Source organism: Theobroma cacao, chromosome 1, assembly GCF_053813885.1.
Source record: "Theobroma cacao isolate CCN51 chromosome 1, ASM5381388v1, whole genome shotgun sequence".
Classification (NCBI taxonomy): Eukaryota; Viridiplantae; Streptophyta; class Magnoliopsida; order Malvales; family Malvaceae; genus Theobroma; species Theobroma cacao.
The window spans coordinates 8,129,459-8,150,823 of NC_142639.1; the positions used below are offsets into that span (position 1 = coordinate 8,129,459).

At 32.2% G+C, this 21,365-nt stretch overlaps 1 protein-coding gene across 3 annotated transcripts; it reads right to left on the minus strand.

Moving 5' to 3' along the window:
* Positions 1 to 939: 939 nt before the first annotated feature.
* SEC6 lies at positions 940 to 20,804 on the minus strand. Of its 3 annotated transcripts, none has more exons than XM_018113915.2 (26): positions 20,644 to 20,804; positions 20,394 to 20,528; positions 20,244 to 20,282; positions 19,813 to 19,901; positions 19,626 to 19,716; positions 19,100 to 19,189; positions 18,909 to 18,988; positions 18,249 to 18,341; positions 16,196 to 16,222; positions 15,846 to 15,953; positions 15,592 to 15,730; positions 15,450 to 15,494; positions 14,416 to 14,471; positions 12,250 to 12,358; positions 11,557 to 11,697; positions 11,288 to 11,467; positions 10,664 to 10,747; positions 10,474 to 10,560; positions 6,221 to 6,265; positions 5,597 to 5,675; positions 3,379 to 3,448; positions 2,710 to 2,797; positions 2,510 to 2,599; positions 2,237 to 2,353; positions 1,993 to 2,055; positions 940 to 1,410 (listed from the first exon to the last, which is right to left on the minus strand). In XM_018113915.2, the coding sequence occupies exons 2-26, from the start codon at positions 20,520 to 20,522 to the stop codon at positions 1,279 to 1,281; spliced, it is 2,271 nt and encodes a 756-aa protein (XP_017969404.1). In that variant the 5' UTR covers positions 20,523 to 20,528; positions 20,644 to 20,804; the 3' UTR covers positions 940 to 1,278. The 3 variants fall into 3 exon arrangements, with proteins under 3 accessions (XP_017969404.1, XP_007048533.2, XP_007048532.2); XM_007048471.3 differs by lacking the exon at positions 20,644 to 20,804 and having other exon boundaries at positions 940 to 1,152; positions 1,253 to 1,410; positions 20,394 to 20,637; XM_007048470.3 differs by lacking the exon at positions 20,644 to 20,804 and having other exon boundaries at positions 20,394 to 20,637.
* Positions 20,805 to 21,365: the final 561 nt, after the last annotated feature.

A 21,365-nucleotide genomic window follows, 5' to 3' on the forward strand; every position in this document is an offset into this window, starting at 1 on the left:
GAAGAAATTAAAAGGAGTTTTGGTATAACCATAAGTGTTGATAAAGATAGTAATTTCTTGGAAGCTTCCTTTAAGAAGATGTTAGAATTCATGAAAGAAGGGGCTGTTTGTGATTCTGCCAAACTGGCACTTTCCTTTCATGTCAGCATTCAGCTTTACCTGAATTTCAGTTTTATCAGTTTTTATTTTTTATTATGTCAATAAAATTTTATATTTTTATTTTTAATTATTAATTATCGTTTTATACTTATGTGACATTGTTATGATTTCAACGTGAAGAGCAGTAAAACTATGTATACCAATATGACACAACATCATTTATTATGACATGTTATTAAATAAAAAATGATATTTTAATTATTAACAATTAATCAATCATTAATTATAATAATTTATTTAAATTTTCTTAAATACATCAATTTTTTTTTTAAAATATAATGCTTTTTGTTCTTTTATTTATTATTTTACTTCTCCAAAAATTACAAAAATATAAAATCATATTTGATGATAGGAATGATCAAGAGTACTCGTTTTAGTCAATTTTAAACCGTAAGTGGGATTTTAACTTAATATACATAGTTTAAACTACAAGTTTAAGCGAGTTTGAAAGCTCCACAATCTCAACCAAATTGAATAACAAGATGATGAGAAAAATTTGACTCTACCAGTTTGCAACCATAGATGAAGAGAAACATAATATTATAGATAAAGGAGGTAGGAAGAATTGTTCCCACTCCCATGGCTGGTGATAATTGGTAAGACTAATTAACTAAGTTGTGCTGTCAACATCTCTTATAATCCAACAACTTATGCTTACTATGATAGCTAAACTAGCTTCCTGCAGGAAGATAAAATATGCTTGTTTCATCCCTCTAGACTAGGGATGAACTTTATGCTTGCTGAACCAGTTGGGAAAGTTTCAATCCATATCCATAACAATTGTTGCAAGAATGTCAAAATTGATTGCACAGATCCACCTCAAGACTGACTCTTACACAACATTATGAAACATGTAAATTTTTGGAGAACCTAAAGCTCAAAGAATATATAATTTTGTGAAAATTTTACTCACCAAAAATAAAATATTTATAACAAAAGAATGAGATTTTCCCCCCACCCACCACTGTCAACCCCCATCCCATAAGGAAATACCTAAAAGAAATATAAAAAAGCAAATTTATTACAACTAATAGCAGCCTAGCAGGCCAAAAAAAAAAAAAAAAGAAAAAAGAACAATTATACAGCAACAAACCTATAATCAAAAGCACAGCAACTGAACTATGTCAGTTTTCGCCATATAGATCCTTTAGAGGCCGATAAACACTTCACCCTTGCGAAAACAAATCCTGCCTTCGGGGGGTTTCCACCAACAAGAGAGTTCTCGTAGATTTCTTTACATTCATGCACAACCTGTTAGCCAAGGAAACATAATATATTTTTAACAGGAGTATCCTCAAGCAACATCATTAGAGCAAGAGAATGAGAATGATTAACGCTAGTAAAAGCTCATATAACAGGGGCCAAAGTTTGTCAATCTCCGAAGGTGAAAAATATCCAATGCTCCATCATTCCAATAACAATAATAATTGCCTTAAGGGGAGAGCATGAGTTTCTCACTCTAGCAAGTTCAGCGGGAAGAAAATGGAAAGTAAAAAACAGTAGTAGAAGAATAAATATATATTTGAAAAACTTTTCCAGATTAGTTGAGAGGAAAGAAATGATAAAAAGAATCTTAAAAGGCATTGGCTCTCTGTATCCACCAAAAACTTCAGTCCAAAAGTTGGTGAAAATGGAAAAGGCAGCCAACTTTTGATCTCCCTGGTTCTACAGATTTTAATTACTTCATATTATGTTAATCCATTTCCTTTGACCTCATTTTCTCCTACCTTTGCTTTCTCACTTTTTTTTTTTTCCTGTTATTACGTAAACCAAATCCTAAAGTCTCAGATATGATTATCAAACTGATAAACTAAATTAAAGGGTGGCATTTACCTCCTTGGCATCCTTGCGAGGGATGCCTTCCCGCAGTGCAACAAGCTTCTCAACAACATCAGGCTGTAATTAGAAAACATAAATATTTATTCAGAAACATGGACATATATGCAGGTGTCTGCAAACATATATAACCTAAGAACAAATACTAGAAGCAGTGCAAGTATAGGACATTTCTATACTCTTTCATGTAATGAGGGAAAGGACAACCTAGATAGCATCTTATAATATTATTAATGTTTACCGGGCAGTCAGGTTGGTGCTCAAGAATATTTGTATAAATTAGCGTGAATGTGTCCAGACTCTCAGCTGAAGCAAGTTCTCTTAGATCACTCAGTATCCGAACTCTGCTTTCGACTTTCTGCAGAAGTTAGAAAAACAGAATGAATAAAGAGCGAGCAGAATTATTGGACAGAAACAACTGAATGATAAGGCAAGGCATAATGCAAAGGTGTTTCAAGACATCAGATATGATGATTATTTTGAGAGAATGCCTTAATCAAGAAGCAACACTTACAGAGACACTAATGTACTCCCTGAAAAAGTCCATAAGAACCTCCTCATCTAGCCTCATTCGTTCAATTGTTTCCTCCTTGATGTAATTTTTCTACAATCATGATCAAAAGAATAGAAGTTACAGGAAGATGCATGCATGCATATATCCCCCAGAAAGAGAAAACAAAACATCAAACGTTTCCTTTAACATAATAATAAAACCTGTGTCAAAAGATGATCAACATAAACAACCACAGTTTCCTCCAAGCATGCTTCAACAAATCTTCTGAAAGATCGTTCTTCAATGTACCTTAGTCGTGAAGCATTAAATCAATAAGAAACAACAGTTTCACCTTGACATAGATGAGTGAATGATGAATCAATATACATCAGAGCATAAAACGTTGCATAAACCTATCTTATTCCAAAGAGGCCTCCAAAAAGGATTACCAAACCAGTCTCAAAGCCAATGAAAACTTCAGCTAAATAATAGAAAGCTTAGGATAGATACAGTAGAAAGCAACTTCAGGATGAGATACAGCATTTAGATTTGAGTAGCTCAACAGCCAGATCAGCAGGTCTAGATCCAGCTATTATTGTTCTAACTTTGAAATGTCAGGAATAATAATCAATTAAAATTGATAGTTATATGGGCTTTGCTGAAAAAGGAGCATACAGCAAATAAAATTAATCATGCATGTTATTAAATGTTGAATCTTCAGCATATACTGTTCAATGTGAAGTTCTAAATGATGGGAGATAAAAAAGGAGGGTTAAATTTCTAAATGCAAGTCCTATATAGATCCTATAAAATACGAACTTTTTACTTTTATTTCTTATGAATGGAAATGAAAGCTTGCTGTCACCCAAGTTTAAGGAAAGATAACTTACATCTTAACATCTGTAAAATAGTCACCAAATGTTGCAACTAGGTACTCCGTAACCTGCCCTTCACTCCACTCTGAAAAATAGAAAGGTAAAAGACCCAAATCAATCCTTTATATTGGAAAATTCCAGAGCCTTGAATAAGTAAAGTTTCTTTTGTTTCTTTCTTTTATTCCTCATTATGTTGGAAACATGATCAACTAATAGAAAAATAGTTTGAACACAACTTCTCTTAATCACTCCAACAGGTGCTCATCTAGCTAATACTTTGAAAAAATAGTCATCGCATGCATAGCTTCTATTTTACAAGCAAAAGGATACCCCAAAGATTCTCTTTCACGGGTGAAGAAAGGGTGACGAACAATCTGAAAGTCACATATACAACTAAAAATATAATCTCCTTAAATTTTAGGAACAGCCAATGCAATAGGGTTGTGTTAAGGAAGCTGAATTTGGAGTTGGGTTTGTGTTTGTGTTTTAAAATTTTTAAGAATATCAATTCTTTTCATTTGAAATTCATGAATTTGAAATCCTTTGTTTGGATGATTCTAGGATCTAATCAAAACTTTAACCCATCTTAGATTTGAGAAGGGAGACATTTTTGCTTGGGTTCATATGACAAATTCATAGCTCAAAAGATAATTTGAAATCTTAGATCTGGACCCCTTAAGCTCCTAGTGGATTTCACACAAACAAAAATCCAGCTCTCAAAATCATTCTCAAACAATGTATTTAAATTTTAAAACCAAAACCAAAACCAAATCCAAATCCAAATCCCACCCTCCAAATTTTGATTTCCAAAATGGACCATAATATCATAAGCCTCTTGGCATACAATCCAGTCAGTACAGTTAATAATTAAAATTTCATAAAATTCGAACATGACACCTCTTTTGGGGCATAGTTTGAAATCCTAGATCTGGACCCCTTAAGCTCCTAGTGGATTTCACACAAACAAAAATCCAGCTCTCAAAATCATTCTCAAACAATGTATTTAAATTTTAAAACCAAAACCAAAACCAAATCCAAATCCAAATCCCACCCTCCAAATTTTGATTTCCAAAATGGACCATAATATCGTAAGCCTCTTGGCATACAATCCAGTCAGAACAGTTAATAATTAAAATTTCATAAAATTTGAAGATGACACCTCTTTTGGGGCATAGTTTGTGCATGCTAAATTATAAGAGAGCATACAGCCTAGACTCTCATGTTTGGTATCTAGATTAGATGATTACCATTCATGTTAAATTAGTTAACTTAATACTTCTTTGTTAACTACCACTCTTGCAAAATAGTATAAACAATATAATATAAGAGTAGCATAAACTTCTGAAAGAGGAAATTGAGCCAAGAGCAAATAGTAGTAATAGTGCAGATTAGTAGCCAATATTGCTCAATCCAATTTCAGAAAATACAACACAAAAGTACTTTCCACATGAATTGATCATTTCTCTTCCTCATATAACAGACCTACAATTGTCCAGATCGGATATGTAACAGATTGGATGGGACCAATTTAAAGAGATTATCCTCAAAGTGTAAGAATAGAAATGAATAGTTCCATCAAAGTGTTATAATAAATACTGTAAGAGGGAGGGTTGTTGACTGCTCCTGAAAAAAAAAAAAAGAAGGAATCTTGCTGCAAACTTCTACATTAATTTATTCATTTGGGTTCTCCAAATTATTTCACGAAAGTGGAGACCCATTAAGAATTTTTTTCCAAAATAGGTAGAATATTCTCCAATTTGAGGGGCACCTTTCAACACGAGAATGTGTGAAATTGAGAAGTCGACAAATGCCCCCAAAACATCTAAGAACCAGAGCAACAGACAGGACAAGATCAAAAAGTCATTTGAGAACACAACAACAAAGCGTGAAGACTATGCCGCTAGGGGAACACCAAATATCTGAGGAGAAATACATATGATAATAGCATACTCCAGGAAGGAGACTAAAAACCTACACTGCTCTGACTCCTCATTTACCGTAAGTACGTATACGTTCTCTACTCACCAGAGTCCAAGTAAACATAGCTAAAACTAATCTAACCATCACTCTAATGATTGCAGGAGAAGCATGATTACACATCATTAAAGTTGCACCAAGCAAGAAATTTGAACCATACAAGAGAGGACTGAGGATTCCAACAGTGTATTTGACATGCAATACCAATGGAATCAACTTTAACAAGGTGTACCACAAGAATCTGAAGTTACTCTACCTCTTTGATAAAGCTTTACAAGCAACTCTTGCACTCCAGGATCCTCAAAGATTACATTAACAGTTTGATGTACAGCTTCCTATTAACAATGCACAACCTGTATGTGATTCCTTTTGGATAAAGGAAATACTACGACAATAAAGTCACTCAAACAAATTGAGAAAAATATACAGGAAAAATTCAGCATTGATGCAATTAACAAGGAAAAAAGGATTTAAATCTATAGTTCATGGCACAGTACAAAGAAGTTTAATATATTTACACAATAGTTCAGCAAGAACAAGTCCTCTATGCCCCAAGCAGTTTTGAGCATCCACCACATAAAAATTTCAGTTCTCTATGTATGAACAGACATATGGAACTAATGAATCAACTGGCCAAGAGCTTACAATAAGCACGAAGACCAATGTTAAAAAAAATTAAGCAACTAAATGCCCCAGGAAATTAGCTGTATATAAACCACAATTTTCAAACTATCAATTAAGTATGAAGCACACAACACATCAAGGCCAAAATAACTCAAAAACTACAAATTTATCAGTACTAAATTAGACTGAAAATCCAAAAGAAAGGGAAGAGAAAAGGTAGGTTAGAGGGGGTAAAACCATCCAAATTTCAGGATACCTTAGCAACCTCCAGGAAACCTTTGCATGTGTCTTCAAAATTTACCTGTAGAATAGGAAAGGATATAGGATTTCAAAACTTCAAAAAGAACAAAAAGAAGGATGGAAACATTTTCATAGATCATGTGCGCCTCTCTCTCTCTCTCTCTCTCTCTATATATATATATATATATATATATATATATATATCTATCTATCTATCAATATATATATACGCTGCAATAAATTATTTACTATAATTTTTATAAAGATCATACTTCAATGAGATGATAATGAAAATGTAAAAGAAATATATCTTCACATCATTTTATAAAAAGTAAGAAATTTCATCAAACACATGTTCATAGAGTAATGAATCAATTATCCTAGCTAATTTGGTGTTTTACTTTGTATATATGCAGATATTGCTCCTGTTTGTCTTATGTAATTTATTTAAATCCAATTACAAGTACAAACCAATTATTATTATTATTATGGTTATTCTTACATGGTATAATGTAAATCCACAAACTAACTTATGTGTGGTACTATTAGTTTTTTATGATAATCATGATAAGGCTAAATGTTACGTTTAGGACAAAAACTTTCATCAGACATGCAATCTGGATAAACCTTTCCAATTGATCAATTGAGGATTTCTCCTCATTCATTTGATTTAATTGAGAGAAGTCACAAATAGATTCTGTTAGCCCCATTTAGTCGGCCATGTGCAAGCTAATGTGGCAAAAATAACACACATGACTGAAATGTTAGCTATTGATAACGATATCCATATCAAGACCCCTAAATTGCTTGTATTGATATTCATGGGTATAAAATATTGATATTGATCGAGTAAAAACGACAGAAATTTATAGTAAATGTCGAAAATTTTAAATTAAAGTTGAGTATTTATTCATTCATGTATTATGCATATTTTAGTGTCATATTAAAATACTACAGGGTATAGGTAAATTTTCGCAAGGTCAAAAATATAAATAATTGAAAGTAACAAATTAATTATTTATCCTAGACATGCAATGAAATTGAGAAATATCTAAATTGTTAATTTGCAATAACACCAAATATTACAAAAATTAATGTGATTAATACTAGCTAATACCACATTGAGTTCCTTGGGAGGTTCAAATTTACTATCATTGTTAATCTTGAAGGTTCAAATCCTAATATAATTTTTCACTTTAGGCTTAAGCCCCAATCATTGCTTAACACATGTCCTAAAGATTTTTATTCAAATTCCAACATATATTACTTGAAATGTGTTTATTTTTTCAACGTTTGTGTGTGTGTGTGTCTTTCTTTATTTCCTCCAGATGCACATGTAAGGCTTCCAAAAATAAGGTTCTGCTAAAAAGTAAAAATTTTAAGGAAAAATAACCAAAGTTAAAACATAGAATGCCAGTTCAATTGGTTGAACTCTGACCTGTCTCCCTAACTGGTTTTATTGACTATCTAGTTTTTGAAATACTGATTCTATCTTTTAGTTAATTTGAGTTGAGTTGGTTGTTGACAATTGATTAACAATGGGTTTATGTTTTTTGGTCCTAATTTTTGGGTTAATTTGAGTTGTTTTCCTTTGATTGTTGGCAGTGTGAACAGCTCTTGTAAAATTGAGAGGGCTCTGCATCAGTTTGAAAACTTGTATTGAAAGAGAAGAGGAGGAGCAAAGAAAAACGACAAAGGAAACTATGGCCTCTTTAATTTTGGAAAATTTTTCCATTTTTCATTTCAACTTTTACTCTAACTATTTCAATAAAATAAGGTAAAAACTACATTTACAACATTGGAAAACAATGGTTTAATTTAGACAAATAGTTGAAAAACAACTTAAATAGTTGTCCTGTTTTCTGAAAATTAGAAACAGTTTCCTAAGTTAGTAATTTACCTTATCACATATATAGTGAAAGTGGAACTAGCAATCATTTCCAAAACTAGAACAGGTCCATAGTTTTTTCTCTGTCAGTTGGAATATTGGCAGCCACTTAAGAAAGCTAACAGAATTATTAATATATTTCTTCAAGTAAACCAAATGAAATATGACGATATTTAGTGTGCATAACTATATATTCATATATATAAGATTATGTTACATTTAGTCCCTATAGTTTACAAAATGTTCAATGTGGTATTTGAATTTTTATTTTATCTATCAATATGCCCCAACATCAAACTTTGTTAAGAAAATCTAATGGCATGTCACAAGCCAATCAAAATGTGTCATGTGGCCAAATAAATGTCACATCACTCTTTGATTCATGACACATGGCATAACTTCATTTGTTAAAAAATTTTAATTTTTTTAAAAATTAAAAAAATAAAGAATAAAAATTTAAAAATAATTTTATGACACATGGCAACCATATGTGCACAAGTGGTAGCCACTTGTGCAAGTTGAAATGATGCCATCAGGTGATATGGCATTTTTCTAGCCACATGTCACATTTTGATTGGTTATAAGCCACATCAACATGTTCCATTAATGGTGTTATGCATTGGGTTAAATTGATACACGAAATTAAAGTTTTGATAGCACATTGAACATTTTTTTCAGTACAGGTAATAATTAGACACTTCCCTAAACTATAAAGACTAAATGCGACATTATCCTGATATACATTAAAGAGTGTAAGGTGGGCACCAAATTTAGTTGACTTAACGGTAAGTGATTGAGGGAATATTAATGATGTTAAAGGTTCAAACCTTGTCACATAAATTGAACCTGTTTTCAAGTAACTTTGAAAATATGCCCAGTTCTTGAATAAATAGGCCAACCCAAATGGATCCAGTGGGTTTTTACTTTTAAGAGGGTGTTAAGTGGCTCTTGCATGAAAGAGGGTTTTAAGAGCATGGAATCAAATATTAAGGATATAGATTTTGCCAAAACAAATGGATAGATCTAACACTATGAATATAAAAATCCACTTTTTTATAAATGTGACAAATGCCTATGGATATATTTAACATATTTATTGAATATTTGTAAATATCAATAATAATTATTACAGGTTTTGCAACACATCAAGGGTATATAAAAAAATATCGTAAATGTTTTGATAACTATTCATAGAAATTGTGTGATTTAAAAAAAATTCTTTTAATATCATTTTTTTAAGAAAAAAATCATGTAATGATATAATTGAAATTCTTCTAGTCAATATATATTTATATCTGACTGAAATTCTCTAAAAGAGTAACAATAACAAATAACAATAAATCATTTAAAATTAAAAATTGAGAAAAATATCCCCTTTCCATTTCAAATTGTATGTGCACCTTACTATTTTAAAACATTTCAAAATATTGTCTACTTTCCCAAAATGGAAAAAACTTTTTCATTATCACCATCTATTGAAATCTTAACTTCAGATGGGCCCTTCTAACTTTTACAACTTTTAAAGGCAATAATTGTATAGTAAAAAACAAAATACCTCATTCTTAAAACTTTGTGCCATTTGAAAAGTGGGCATTCAGTTTAAAACAGTGGGAATATATATATCTTTTTTAGAATATATGCAAACTACTAAACTATGATTTTCAAGTTCTTTATTAGTAAAATTTAAAAAATTAAGCATGGAGAAGCATGAAGAGAAATTTTGACTGTTAGCTGGATACTTGTATGAAGGATATAAACTTACTATTTTTCATGCTTTAATGAGAAACTTGAGTTCAATAGGTTGTCACTTTATTTGCAAAACTAAAAATTTTCTTTCCAAAGAAAGTTTTCTTAATCATACATTCTCATTCAAACAAGAAAGAAAAGTGAATATTACGAGTTCATGAACTGTCATATTTAATAGCAATTCATAATTTTAAATTTGCATACTTTGAATGAGAAATTTCTTTTCCAATAGGTTGTCACTAAAGATACTCTTCATAAAAAAAAATCAGAAGTATTTTCTATTTTCCACAATAACAAAAGAAAAAATTTGGAAAAACAATTACCAATACACTAATACATTTACTATAAATTTGAGTAAAGATGAGAGGGACATTAAAACAGTGGAAATTTTAGGAGCATGACAACAAACTTCTTTCAAGTAAATAAAGAAGAAGAGAAAAAGATACGAGCAAAACGTAGTCATAGAGATGGAAATATTTCATCCAGACACTAAAAGTACAAGGAACTTTCGAAGAAAGCAGCAATTAGGTATGACATGAGAAAATTTGACTGAGTCTCTATTCAGCATTGCAATTCTTATCAAAATGATCGCAAGAAATAAAGGAAAACGGAGAAAATAGGTTGATAAAGCAAACCTGGTCACCATAATTTTGAGGAAGAGCCTCTATAATGCTGTTACTCAGCTCCATTGCAAGGTCATAGCAGCGCAAATTGTTGTTAATCTGGGAAGGGTTAGTTGATTACAAGGCAATGGTAAATAAGTTTTGCAAGCAGTAAGCACCAAATGACATGGCCACAAGCTAAATGCCCAGAAGATTTACAAACCATTGCACATAGAGGTTCCAGACCAATATCTGAAGCAGGTTCTTCAAGTCTCTTCCTTTCAGCTGCTTGAAAATCGATCATTACCTGAAAAGGCATATTTTGCAAGTCCAATTTAATAACAGAATATGACCTCCAGAGCTAAATTACTAGGAAATCTAAAATAAAAATGTGGCAAGGAAATACAAGAAGGATGAAGATAGATTGAGTGATGTGAACACCAAAAGCAAAACAATTCAATCAATATCAAATCGTTTCAAGAAAACCTTGTAAATGAATGCAAAGAGGAAAAATGGTATGCTCCCATCTAGACTCAATAGAAGCCTGGAAGGAGGCCACAAAACAGTAAAAAGAAAAGAGGTTGAAGGAAGTACAGATTTGGACAGTACACAGTACAAGTAAGATTAGAAACATATTTCAATAATGTTGAAAGAGAGTCAAATCTGTACTAGCATACAGATACAACCATGGAAAAAGACTAAACACAACAATGTTGATTTTACATGATTTACGTTTCAAATTATTCTAAGAAATGTTCCAAAACCTTTTGTTACATTTCAGGATTCCCAACATAAATTCCCAACTTATGAAGCATAGCATTATCTTTGTCAGATTTCACTAACTTGCCTGAATTATTGCCAAAGCAATCCTATAAAGCATGACATCGGTACTATTATCCCTAACAATTTGCACTTGCTCCCCAAGGATCCTGAATAAATCAACCGCAGCAGGAGTATATAGCTTTCCCTCTTCTGTCTTCTTTGGTGGTTGGACCTTGTCAGCCTCCAAGATGTTCAAATACCATTTCTAGACAAAGAAGAGTGAAAGCAATAGTGAAATGAGAAACAGAAAAGATCTAAGCCATACTAAAAATATCCAATGTTGTATATCTTTACCCTCGTTGTAGCTTGCATTCTCTCGACATATGAATTCATAAGAGGATCCATGGCACCACTCTCAGAACAGACTTGAGCAAGAGTCTCATCAACACCAAGCCCAATCAAATTTTCTTGGTATTCAACTACCCAACCAGTTACCTATGTGCAAGCATTAACACCCATAAACTATTAAAATTACACAAGTAGAGTAAAAACAAGATATAGAAACAAAATACTGATGCAACGCATTGTAAAATGATGTGCTGTAACACAAAATCATAATACCAGAAAGAAAAGAAATTCAAAGACATCAAAACCAAAGTGGTGGATTAACTCCTAGGTCAATTAATAATCTCTATGACGAAACACTTGAAAATATCTTCTGTTCATGTTGCTCCTAAAGTTAATTGCCTAAATTATACTCAACTACACAGTTACTCTAGTCATACTTGTTGGTCAATACTATTTGCTCTTAGAAAACTTAGCCCAATAGCTAACTCTTGGATAGGAGATACAGATTTATATGTTAAATTGTACATGCCTTCAAATTCAATTTCTTTTGTACTATAAATATTCTTTTCACCATGCTCCAGGGTTATAATCATCAGCTATCATGCACTGATAAAAACATGCACAGGTCAAGTTCAATGAACAAAAATGCAAAGTAAATTGAGATGTCATCTTTGAAACCATGAAAGATCCTGAAAATACCTTTAGAATCTCTATGTTTGTTAGTTCATTGGCTCTGTCACTTAGCAATCTAAGCATTTGAATAAACCTCTCTGTATACAGATTCACCATGAGCTGGAATATTTCATATCTGCCAGAAGGGATGACCACATCAGACAGGAATAAAACACTTCATGGAAGATTATCATTAAACAAAACAGGCTTTCCAAGCTCAAAGCACAGTGCCACACAGTCCACACACCAAAATCAGGTCACATACAAGCACAAATGTTAAAAATTATAACAGCCACAGGAACAAACTCTCTGGACCACATTCTGAAAGAACTGGACTTATGTCACTGGCTATTAGTTAATGAGGAATGGAACCAGGTGAAGGCAATTATACCAATTTGAAAGAAATTTCACCAACTAGAAAGATGGGGGAGAGCAATCCGTATAAGAAGCCCATTCAATGAGCATAAAAATGCATACTTAACCATAAACTGTAATGATTAAAATATATTCACCTCATAAACAGATAATTACTGCAGAAAATTTGTTTGAATTGAATTAACATGCCTACACAATCCTTATAACAAGAAGATGTAACTTAAGCATGAGAAGTTGGCAGGAGTAGATTGTGAATAATAACAATAATAAACACAAGTGCATCAAAAATGCAAAGAGTAAAGCATAAGTTTTCTCAGCTTGAAACAAGATGCAGAAACAGAAGGAATGTAAACTAATCAAACAGCAGTGGAAGTTATCAAAAGTTCTCTATTGGTAAAAATTTGATTGGTGATAACATAGATGATGAAATTAGGACTTTGTAGTACAGCATGTGACTAGCAAGCTTGGCATAATTCTTTTTTGTTTTTTTTAATAAGTAAGCTTGGCATATTTCAAATACACCTGCATGCATGTGCAAATGATTATGAAGTAATACCAGGTATATATGCATAAGGATTGACATGCTAATTGATAGACATACATGCACATATGCACACAAATGCAGTTCTGCACCTATGATGAATTAGCTGTTCAGCTGGTTTTAACCAAAAGTCAATATATCAACCATGAGATAAGTGCAATACAGGTGCAAAATATATGCTTTAAAATTTCAACATTCCTTATCACCTAGAAGTATGAGAGGCCCAAATGGTGTGAACTTAAAACAACTCAAAATCAACACTAATTCAAAATGGTAAAAAATTAATTTATGCAAGCGGCAAGTATCCCTTTAGCTAAAACAAAGTACAAAAAGATAGAACAACTACCAGGATCAATATCAAGCTCCACATATCAACAAATAGAATGTTTAACATGGCACTTCGACATGCTTATACCTTGTTCATTATATCTCTTTGAGGTAAAACATGTTAGGTTCAACAGAGTTAAATGTAATCTAAAGCTAGATGTCTTTTATGGTAAAACCACTCAATTACTAGTATTTACGTGCTTATTGTATGTAAAAAACTCATCTTTTTTAGTATGCTTCTTTGACAATTATAACCTAAAGTTTCGTTGAAATAATCTGTATAATACATAGTCACATAATTAAGATGAGTTGTCCTACCTCATCCCATATATATACTACTTGAAAAGTGAGTCCAGAGGACAGGGCACTTTCAGCTATGTTGGGAATTTCACCCGGTTTCTTTTGTATCTTTTTCTGTGAGTTGCGGACTTGTTAAAGAAAAGAGACAAAATATTGGTACCAGCACTAATAGTTAAAAAACCAAGCCTAGGAAGTAAATTTGACAGAGAGCTTCAACCCTCCAATTGTTCATTTGCCTGAATTAAAGTTTGCTTGGTCACTAATCCATTATTGAGGATTAAAACTTGCATAACCCCATTTGTTCCGTGTTAAAGCCCTCCTGATATACGAGAGCTCATTCAAAGAGTCAAGTTTTCAAACATGATAAAGACAACACAACAGGCCATAGTTTATCATCAAATCTAAAAATTAAAAAAAAAAAATCCTTCTGCATAGCAAGGAAAACTTGATGAGAGTAAAGCAAAGTCAAGGTAAAAGATCTAATTATCTCATAAAGAGCATAATGCAATGGCAAAAAGTAAAGGATACCAAAGAAAAATCTTGTCAGAATGTAAAACTTCAAATCTAGAGTTAGATGGATACATAATCTAAGTGCTTGGCATCAATTCAAATGAACTCAGAAAAAGAAGCAGGTCAGTAGCAGGGCAAACCTTGGAGGAAAACATGGAGCTACATAATCATAAATATCTCCAAGCTCTTCTCCAATCTAATTGTCAAAAAGAAAATCAAATGAATCAAGTATGAAGCAAATGTTATTGCATCAATAAAAAAATGGTCGGAACGCAGAAAATGCAGCTATAGACATTACAAGGGAAAAATAATACCAATCAGACTTAAGATCCCATGCACAAAATAAATAAATAAAGTGGATTAAATGGAAGGAATTCCTATCATGATAGGGTACAGAAGTCAAACTAGAAACAGCACCAAGAGATGGAGAGGGTAGCATAAGCTTTTCAAAAAGAGTATGGCTACATCCACCGTAAACATAGTAATACCACATTAGCCCTTGAAAGAGAAATTTGACTTCAACTTAAATGACACAAGGAGAGGTGACTAGATAAATGTGTTTTTATAGTTTCAAAATAGCAATTCAGCTAAAAACTGTGTGTATGTTATGTAAACATAGAATTTACATTAAATAAATAAACCTGCAAGTTTCTTAACAAAAATCATGGTAAGCTCACATTTGACAACTGTAAAAGTGCCCCATATATCATACACTTTGAATGCTTTTATTGTTCTGAAGGAAGTAATGATTCCCCATTGCAACTGTTTAAATCAGTATATCATCCCAATTTTTTTGCATTAGATGGAATGATTCAAATTCTACAATTTATGTGTTACATTATGTGCACTGCAACTAGGTAATATAAAATTTTGTCATTATGTCAGAGCTCCACACATCATGCTGATAAGAAATCCTTAAACTATCTCAAAGCACAGTTTTAAATTCCACGCCAAACCCTTCCAATGATAAACTTTATCTTCTTTTACTCTTTAACAATGTTTTAACTTTAACACTGCGTTGAAGTGTTTAAATAATTTCTATGCAGAACAGCAAACTGCATGAAACAATTAAGAAGCCTATACATTAAATTACCATAAATGTGCAATTTTGAAGTCACCTGAGTGAATCAGACACAAAAGTTTAAATAAATATATAGAGATCAGTTTAGCATACCATTCGAGCTTCCTCCAAAGCTGCTTTTAAGTCCTCGAAGACAAGCTGGTGCAACAAACACTATTAGTATCATGTGAAACTTAAAAAGTTTTCAAAATATATTCCCCATTCTAATGTGCCCGGCAAATTATTAGAAAAGTACCTCTGTCAGAAGCTTGTTGAACCGCTCTTCAACCGTTTTCCTTATTTGCTCATAGCATTTATCCTTATAGCCTTTCCCCTGAACCTTCAACTTCTGCTGTGTTAAACTTTTAGAAGAAGCTGATGACGTGGTAGATTTTCTGCAATGTCATAAAGGGTAAACTTAACATATAGTCATCAATTGTTTATAAAAAATGCATTAAAGATAGTTGGCAAACTAAATATATGGCATTAAACATCACACCAGTTACATACTTGCCAGTTCTGCGAGGGTTTGCAATAGATGCCATTGCACCACCTCCCTCAGCCTCAGCTGCCTCCTCAGCAAGTTGTTGATCAAGAATTTCTTGCATTTCAACAACTCTAAAAGAGAAGTCAAAGAAACTTATTAGAGAGAAGAGGTCAAAAATTTAATATAGCTACTCTTTATCATTACCCAACCACAAAAAAACCAAGTACTATTACTAGGCATTTTAAAGAAAATGTACAAGCAGAAACGATATACTTCATTATTAAAATGCAAAATTTTTCAAACTTATCCCAGGACCTTGTAAATACATGGGCTGCAAAATAGAAATGATTCCAAAAGCTTGTCAACAGCATACCTCAAAGCACGAACCAAGGTTTGTGGACTGCAAAATAGGTAAAAATGTAAAAGTGAGACTAGAAACAACAATAAAACAAAAGAGTGGTAACCTCTTTTAAGGTTAAATATGCCTAAAAAAGTCAAAGCATCTCTAGAACAAATAGCATGGGTGATATTAATTTGAAGCAATTAGTCCAGATGAAGAAATATATTTCTATTCTGACTTCCAACGTAAAGAATAGTGATAAAATAGGATGCATGAAAAACAAATAAAGAAATTAATCATTTTATCCTTTTCAAATAAGTGGTGATACAAGTAATACAACTCCATCCAAAATCATAAGGCTCCTTCCCTTATGCCTGTTTTTCTTAAGCTGAAAGTTAACTAATTATCATACCCCAAACCACCAATGACCAAATATAATGTAACAAACAGTCTTCGTAGACTACCAATGCAATGTAAGAAGAAACTATAAAATGCCCCCAAAAAAAAAAATTTAATGACAGGTCTGGTTATTTTGGAAGTCCAACATTGCTTTTCTAAAGCCAAAAGCTTGATACTAAAAGAAGGGGCATCATTTGCTGGACACCTTTCACCTGCTAGCAGCTTATTCAGCAGAGGAATGGCACTTAAGAAACATTTTTAGAGGGACAGAATTCCTTCTTCCAAAACCAATTATAACCTTCAACACCATTTTTCCCATTATTCATACCACTTGAGTCTTAGCTGCTAGTTGATGAGCCTTACACCTTAGACCTGGGATCCTACCCACTTTTTTCTTCAGTTCCCTCACTTTTTCTATTCATTCGTTTCTTTCATACAAAATTAAGAAGTGCCAAAATATTACAACTTTCATTCTTCCAATCAATTAACTTAAACTACTCTGTTCAACAGCTAATACTCAAATACAAAACTAAGCATCCCTAACAATTATTTGCCACAAAAGGTACCACTGAGTGGTGTTATCAGCTAAATCTGAAGTCTGTTGTGATCTCATATTCAAGTTTAGCCTCTCAATCTTTTGTTAAGTGATTTTATGTTAGATGCTTAACACGGTATCAGATCCCATATTATTTTATTATGTTATTAATCTTTCTGTAACTATGAATGCATTGTATATGCGGTAGATCCATTTGTTTCATTTGTAAAGACTGAGTCTACACATGAAATGTAAGTTGTTAAATACAGTTATCCCACAGATTTAGTTTGGGGTTTGTTCAGGCCATATTTTCAATTTACATCTCTTCACTTATTGTGAATTGGTTTTAGCTTGAATGCTTAACAAGTAGGTTAAGCACAAATTACCAATGAAGTTTTCCAATCAAATTTAAATATTCAAACCTTATTCCAAAATAAATCTTTATTATGCAGGATATTTATAGCAAAACTTTTAAGGGATTTTTTTTTTTGGTTTAGTGAAACACTTAGACTAGAAAATCAATTGCCAGATGTAGAGAATTTAAACAAAAGCTCAAAATAGAAAGCAAACTAAGGAATACAAAAAGGGAGGGGTAGGTAGGAAAGGATTGCAAAAATTAATAAAAATAATGCAAAGACCAGGGGGATCCCAGCAACCATGTCCACTAGACAAGCTTTATAACTAGAGTTCTCAACATATTTTTCCTTTCCTGAGGATAAGCTCTCCATTGAATATTTATCATCCCTAAGCAGAAGATTACATGTCTTTTCAGGCATTTTTGTTCATAATCCTACCTTCTCACTCTGGAACTTATCCTAACTTCCATTAAAAATTATGTTCAATTTTTTATAAGTAATCATTAGAAAAAACATTATCATAACCTGCCAAATATCATAATAGAAAAAGAGTAAAGTGCTACTGTCATGATAATAAGCTGTTAAAACAGAGACAAGAATCAACAAAATTGCTAATCTAAAGCAATTTAAAAATGTAACGTTGAAAATAATGCACACATTTTGACAGGTAGACAGGAAACCAATATTAAGGGGATCTTACTGAAGTGTGATGGCAAAAAATTAGGATTTAGGGACAATATTCGAATAAATTTAGACAAACCAGTTTCAAAATTTCCTTAGGTTCATATGAGCATACCTTTCTTTAGAAAGTTTGTAGAAATTAGCAATATGACCCCATAATGTTTTCTCAAATGTCTCCCAGGTTCGATCAACATCTTCAAAATATTCTCTGGAGACACATCCCATGTTAAAGAAACCAATAGAAATTAGTCAAAAAATCTTAAAATATAAAACGAAGCAGAAGAAACATCACAAAGGTGAGACTACAATTACAAACATTTGATATAGTTTATCACACAAGACTTCCTATGATTACATTATTTAGGTCCAGTATTGCAGCATGCATGATTGTGTTAATTCAAGCCCATTAAGAGCAAACATCAGGTGAACAGCGGCACTAGTTGTCCAGGAGAACATTAGGTACTCTTGTTTAAAACCAAAAAGAAATGGAACCATTTCCGATGCACAGCACCATATATCAAAGCTGGCTGGTGTGACATTACAACTGCCATTGCAGTGATATACTTGTTGCTTGAAACAAATTTTACCATGTCCTCTCCCTTTACAATTTCCTTAAACTAAAATCAGCATAACATCTAAAATGATAAGGCATATAATAGCAGGAACTAATGTTTAATATTGAGATTAATATTTCCACTTCAATTTTCCAACAATCATATTGGCATTGCTATAAAAACTATTTATTTAACGCAATGAAATTGAAGGAGATGCATACCTTAACCTGCCAACCTCTTCTTTATGAGATGCCACAGCTGCTAATGCAAACCTCCGCTTCCCATCAAGCGCAGTTAACCTCTGAGAAATAGAGGATGAAAAGAGAAATACAGATCATTGATACATAATGTCTCAAACATTAAAATAAATTGATTCTACAGCTGACTGCGATTATAAAGAAAAAAGTTCCACCTCATATGTATTGACAATTTCTTTATCATCGCTCAAAGAATCTCGGGCCTCGGAAGCTTCAACTGAAATGGACATCATACCCTCAACATCCTACAAAGGATCAAGACATAAACAAGACTGCCACAACTCAAGAAACGGTATTCAACACATTGAAAAGCACTAAAGCCACATAATCACAGATTTGCACTTGACAAGAAGTACGTTTCACTATAAAACCTGACAATAAACCTCATAAATAACTAACGCCTTCCATCCAACAATATTACCATCCTTCTTTCCAAGAGTAAGTCCAAGACTTGCAAGCATTCTAGTTGCAGCTCCAACATTTAGAATGGCTGCAGCCCCAATAAGACAGCCCTTAAATGGTAAACAAAAACTTTGGGCATGCAACAGAAAGGATGTAAGCATTTAAAACATGTGTGCTCAAAGCGTAATTATTATTTATTAATGTTTGTATTTGTTTAAAACCATCAAGAGAAGCTACACTGATCATGGTTTTCAATTAATAAAAAGACGGAAAACTCACCTTGAGTGTTGTATTTAAGTTGTTCCTGGCATTGCTAAGAAGCTTTATCTGGTCATGGTTCTCGATTAAGTTTTGGCATTCTTGACATAACCTGATAGACAAGGTGATCCAATTATTAAAAGGATTTCAAAAAAAAATCAAGAGAAAAAATGATGATAGCATCTCAATGTAATATCAGCAAACGTACTTCTCAATAGAAATGAAGTTCTCGTGCAGCTGGTGTATTGTTTTCTGAGATAACGCAAGCGACTCAAGCCCAGCTTGGGCCTGCTCAACCTGCAGTCCATAGTATTTTTTGAAGAAAAAACCATTAAAATAAAAGTCTAGGGCTTCCTTAGCTCCAAATATTCAATCAAGTACTCTTTGATTGTTGGTTTTGCTACTTGTTTCTTGCTTCCAGAAGCAAAGGCTAAAAACACATTTGGATACAAAATCAAATAGTAATAAATTAAAAATGTAGCTTTTTATATAGAACAAGTACATTATAATTGGGGTTGCATTTCAGTTATTTGCTCATTTTGAGTCAATCAAACAAAACCCAAACAGTAAAAAACAAGCAGCTAAAGCAAAAACCAAACAAAGCCCATAATAAAAAAATTTAAATGTTGTGGTAGGTACCTGCTCTGCAACCATTGTACTGAGTTGAGCATCATTTGCCTAATAATAGAAAAAAAAAAACAAAATTGCCCACTTTGAATCTCCACACAAGTTAAAGCCTCAATCATCGAGATGAAAAGAAAAAAGAAAAAAGAAGCGGGGGTGGGTCACCTGTTGACGGGTAATATAATCGGCTTTGATTGTAGAAATGGATTGTAAGAGCTCAGGAAGAGGAAGCAGCTTCGCCACCTCACGCACCGCAGCTTCCTTGGCTTCCACGCCCAGATCCTCCACCATCATTTTCACCTGATTCAGAGGTTTTCCCTTAAAAAAAATTCAATTTGAGGAACTAAAGCGAATTTGGAATATGGAAATTCTTTTCCGTGGAATGCGAATTTTCAGAGTTTTGTTGGAGAGAGACCTAAGCGCAGACAAACGGGCATTGCTTTTCGTCGTTCCAAATTCTTTGATCGGCCCAGACCCAGACCCGATCTCCTTCAATCGGGTATCGAATAACACGGTTTTGACTGGCCCGACGATTACTAGTAGTCTATAATCCGACAAGAAGTATGAATTCATTTAATATTTATTTTTTAATACATCAATTTTATTATTATACTTTTTAAGTTTTTTAAAATAGTAAAAAATTTGATGATAAAAATATTTTATGAGAAGATATAAATAAATTTTGACTTTTAATTTTTTTGAAAAATATTATAAAAAGGCTTCATCAAAGGTTTACTGTTATTTATAGTATTGTATATATATTAATATAATAATATGAAAGAAAATATATAATATATAATATATTTCAATAAACATGTAAGTATATTAATTTCTTTTCAAAAAATAAAATAAATAATTAGATTTCTTTAAAAAAATAAAAAATTAAATCAATTTTAATATTTACATTATAAGTATTTGATATTAATCATATATTTTATTCTTTATTGTCATAAAATTAATAGTTGATTGAAATGCTTTTTATTTAAAAATGCATATATGATTTTATCAATTATATAATAATTAAATATTTTTAATATATTATTTAATCATATATTTTTTACTTAATTAAGTGTATATTTTTATATTGCACTTTATTTTTTATTAATAAGAATTTTTTATGTCATTTTATTCTTTTAT

Bases quoted from the DNA above. Each gene is read 5' to 3' on its own strand.
- SEC6 (XM_018113915.2), bottom strand. From the start codon at position 20,522: ATGATGGTGGAGGATCTGGGCGTGGAAGCCAAGGAAGCTGCGGTGCGT. The intron at 10,748-11,287 runs GCAAGTTAGTGA...ATGCCTTTTCAG, and splicing joins TTGCTTTGGCAATAATTCAG to GTAATGATCGATTTTCAAGC. The intron at 2,798-3,378 runs GTAAGTTATCTT...TTCACGACTAAG, and splicing joins TATTTTACAGATGTTAAGAT to GTACATTGAAGAACGATCTT.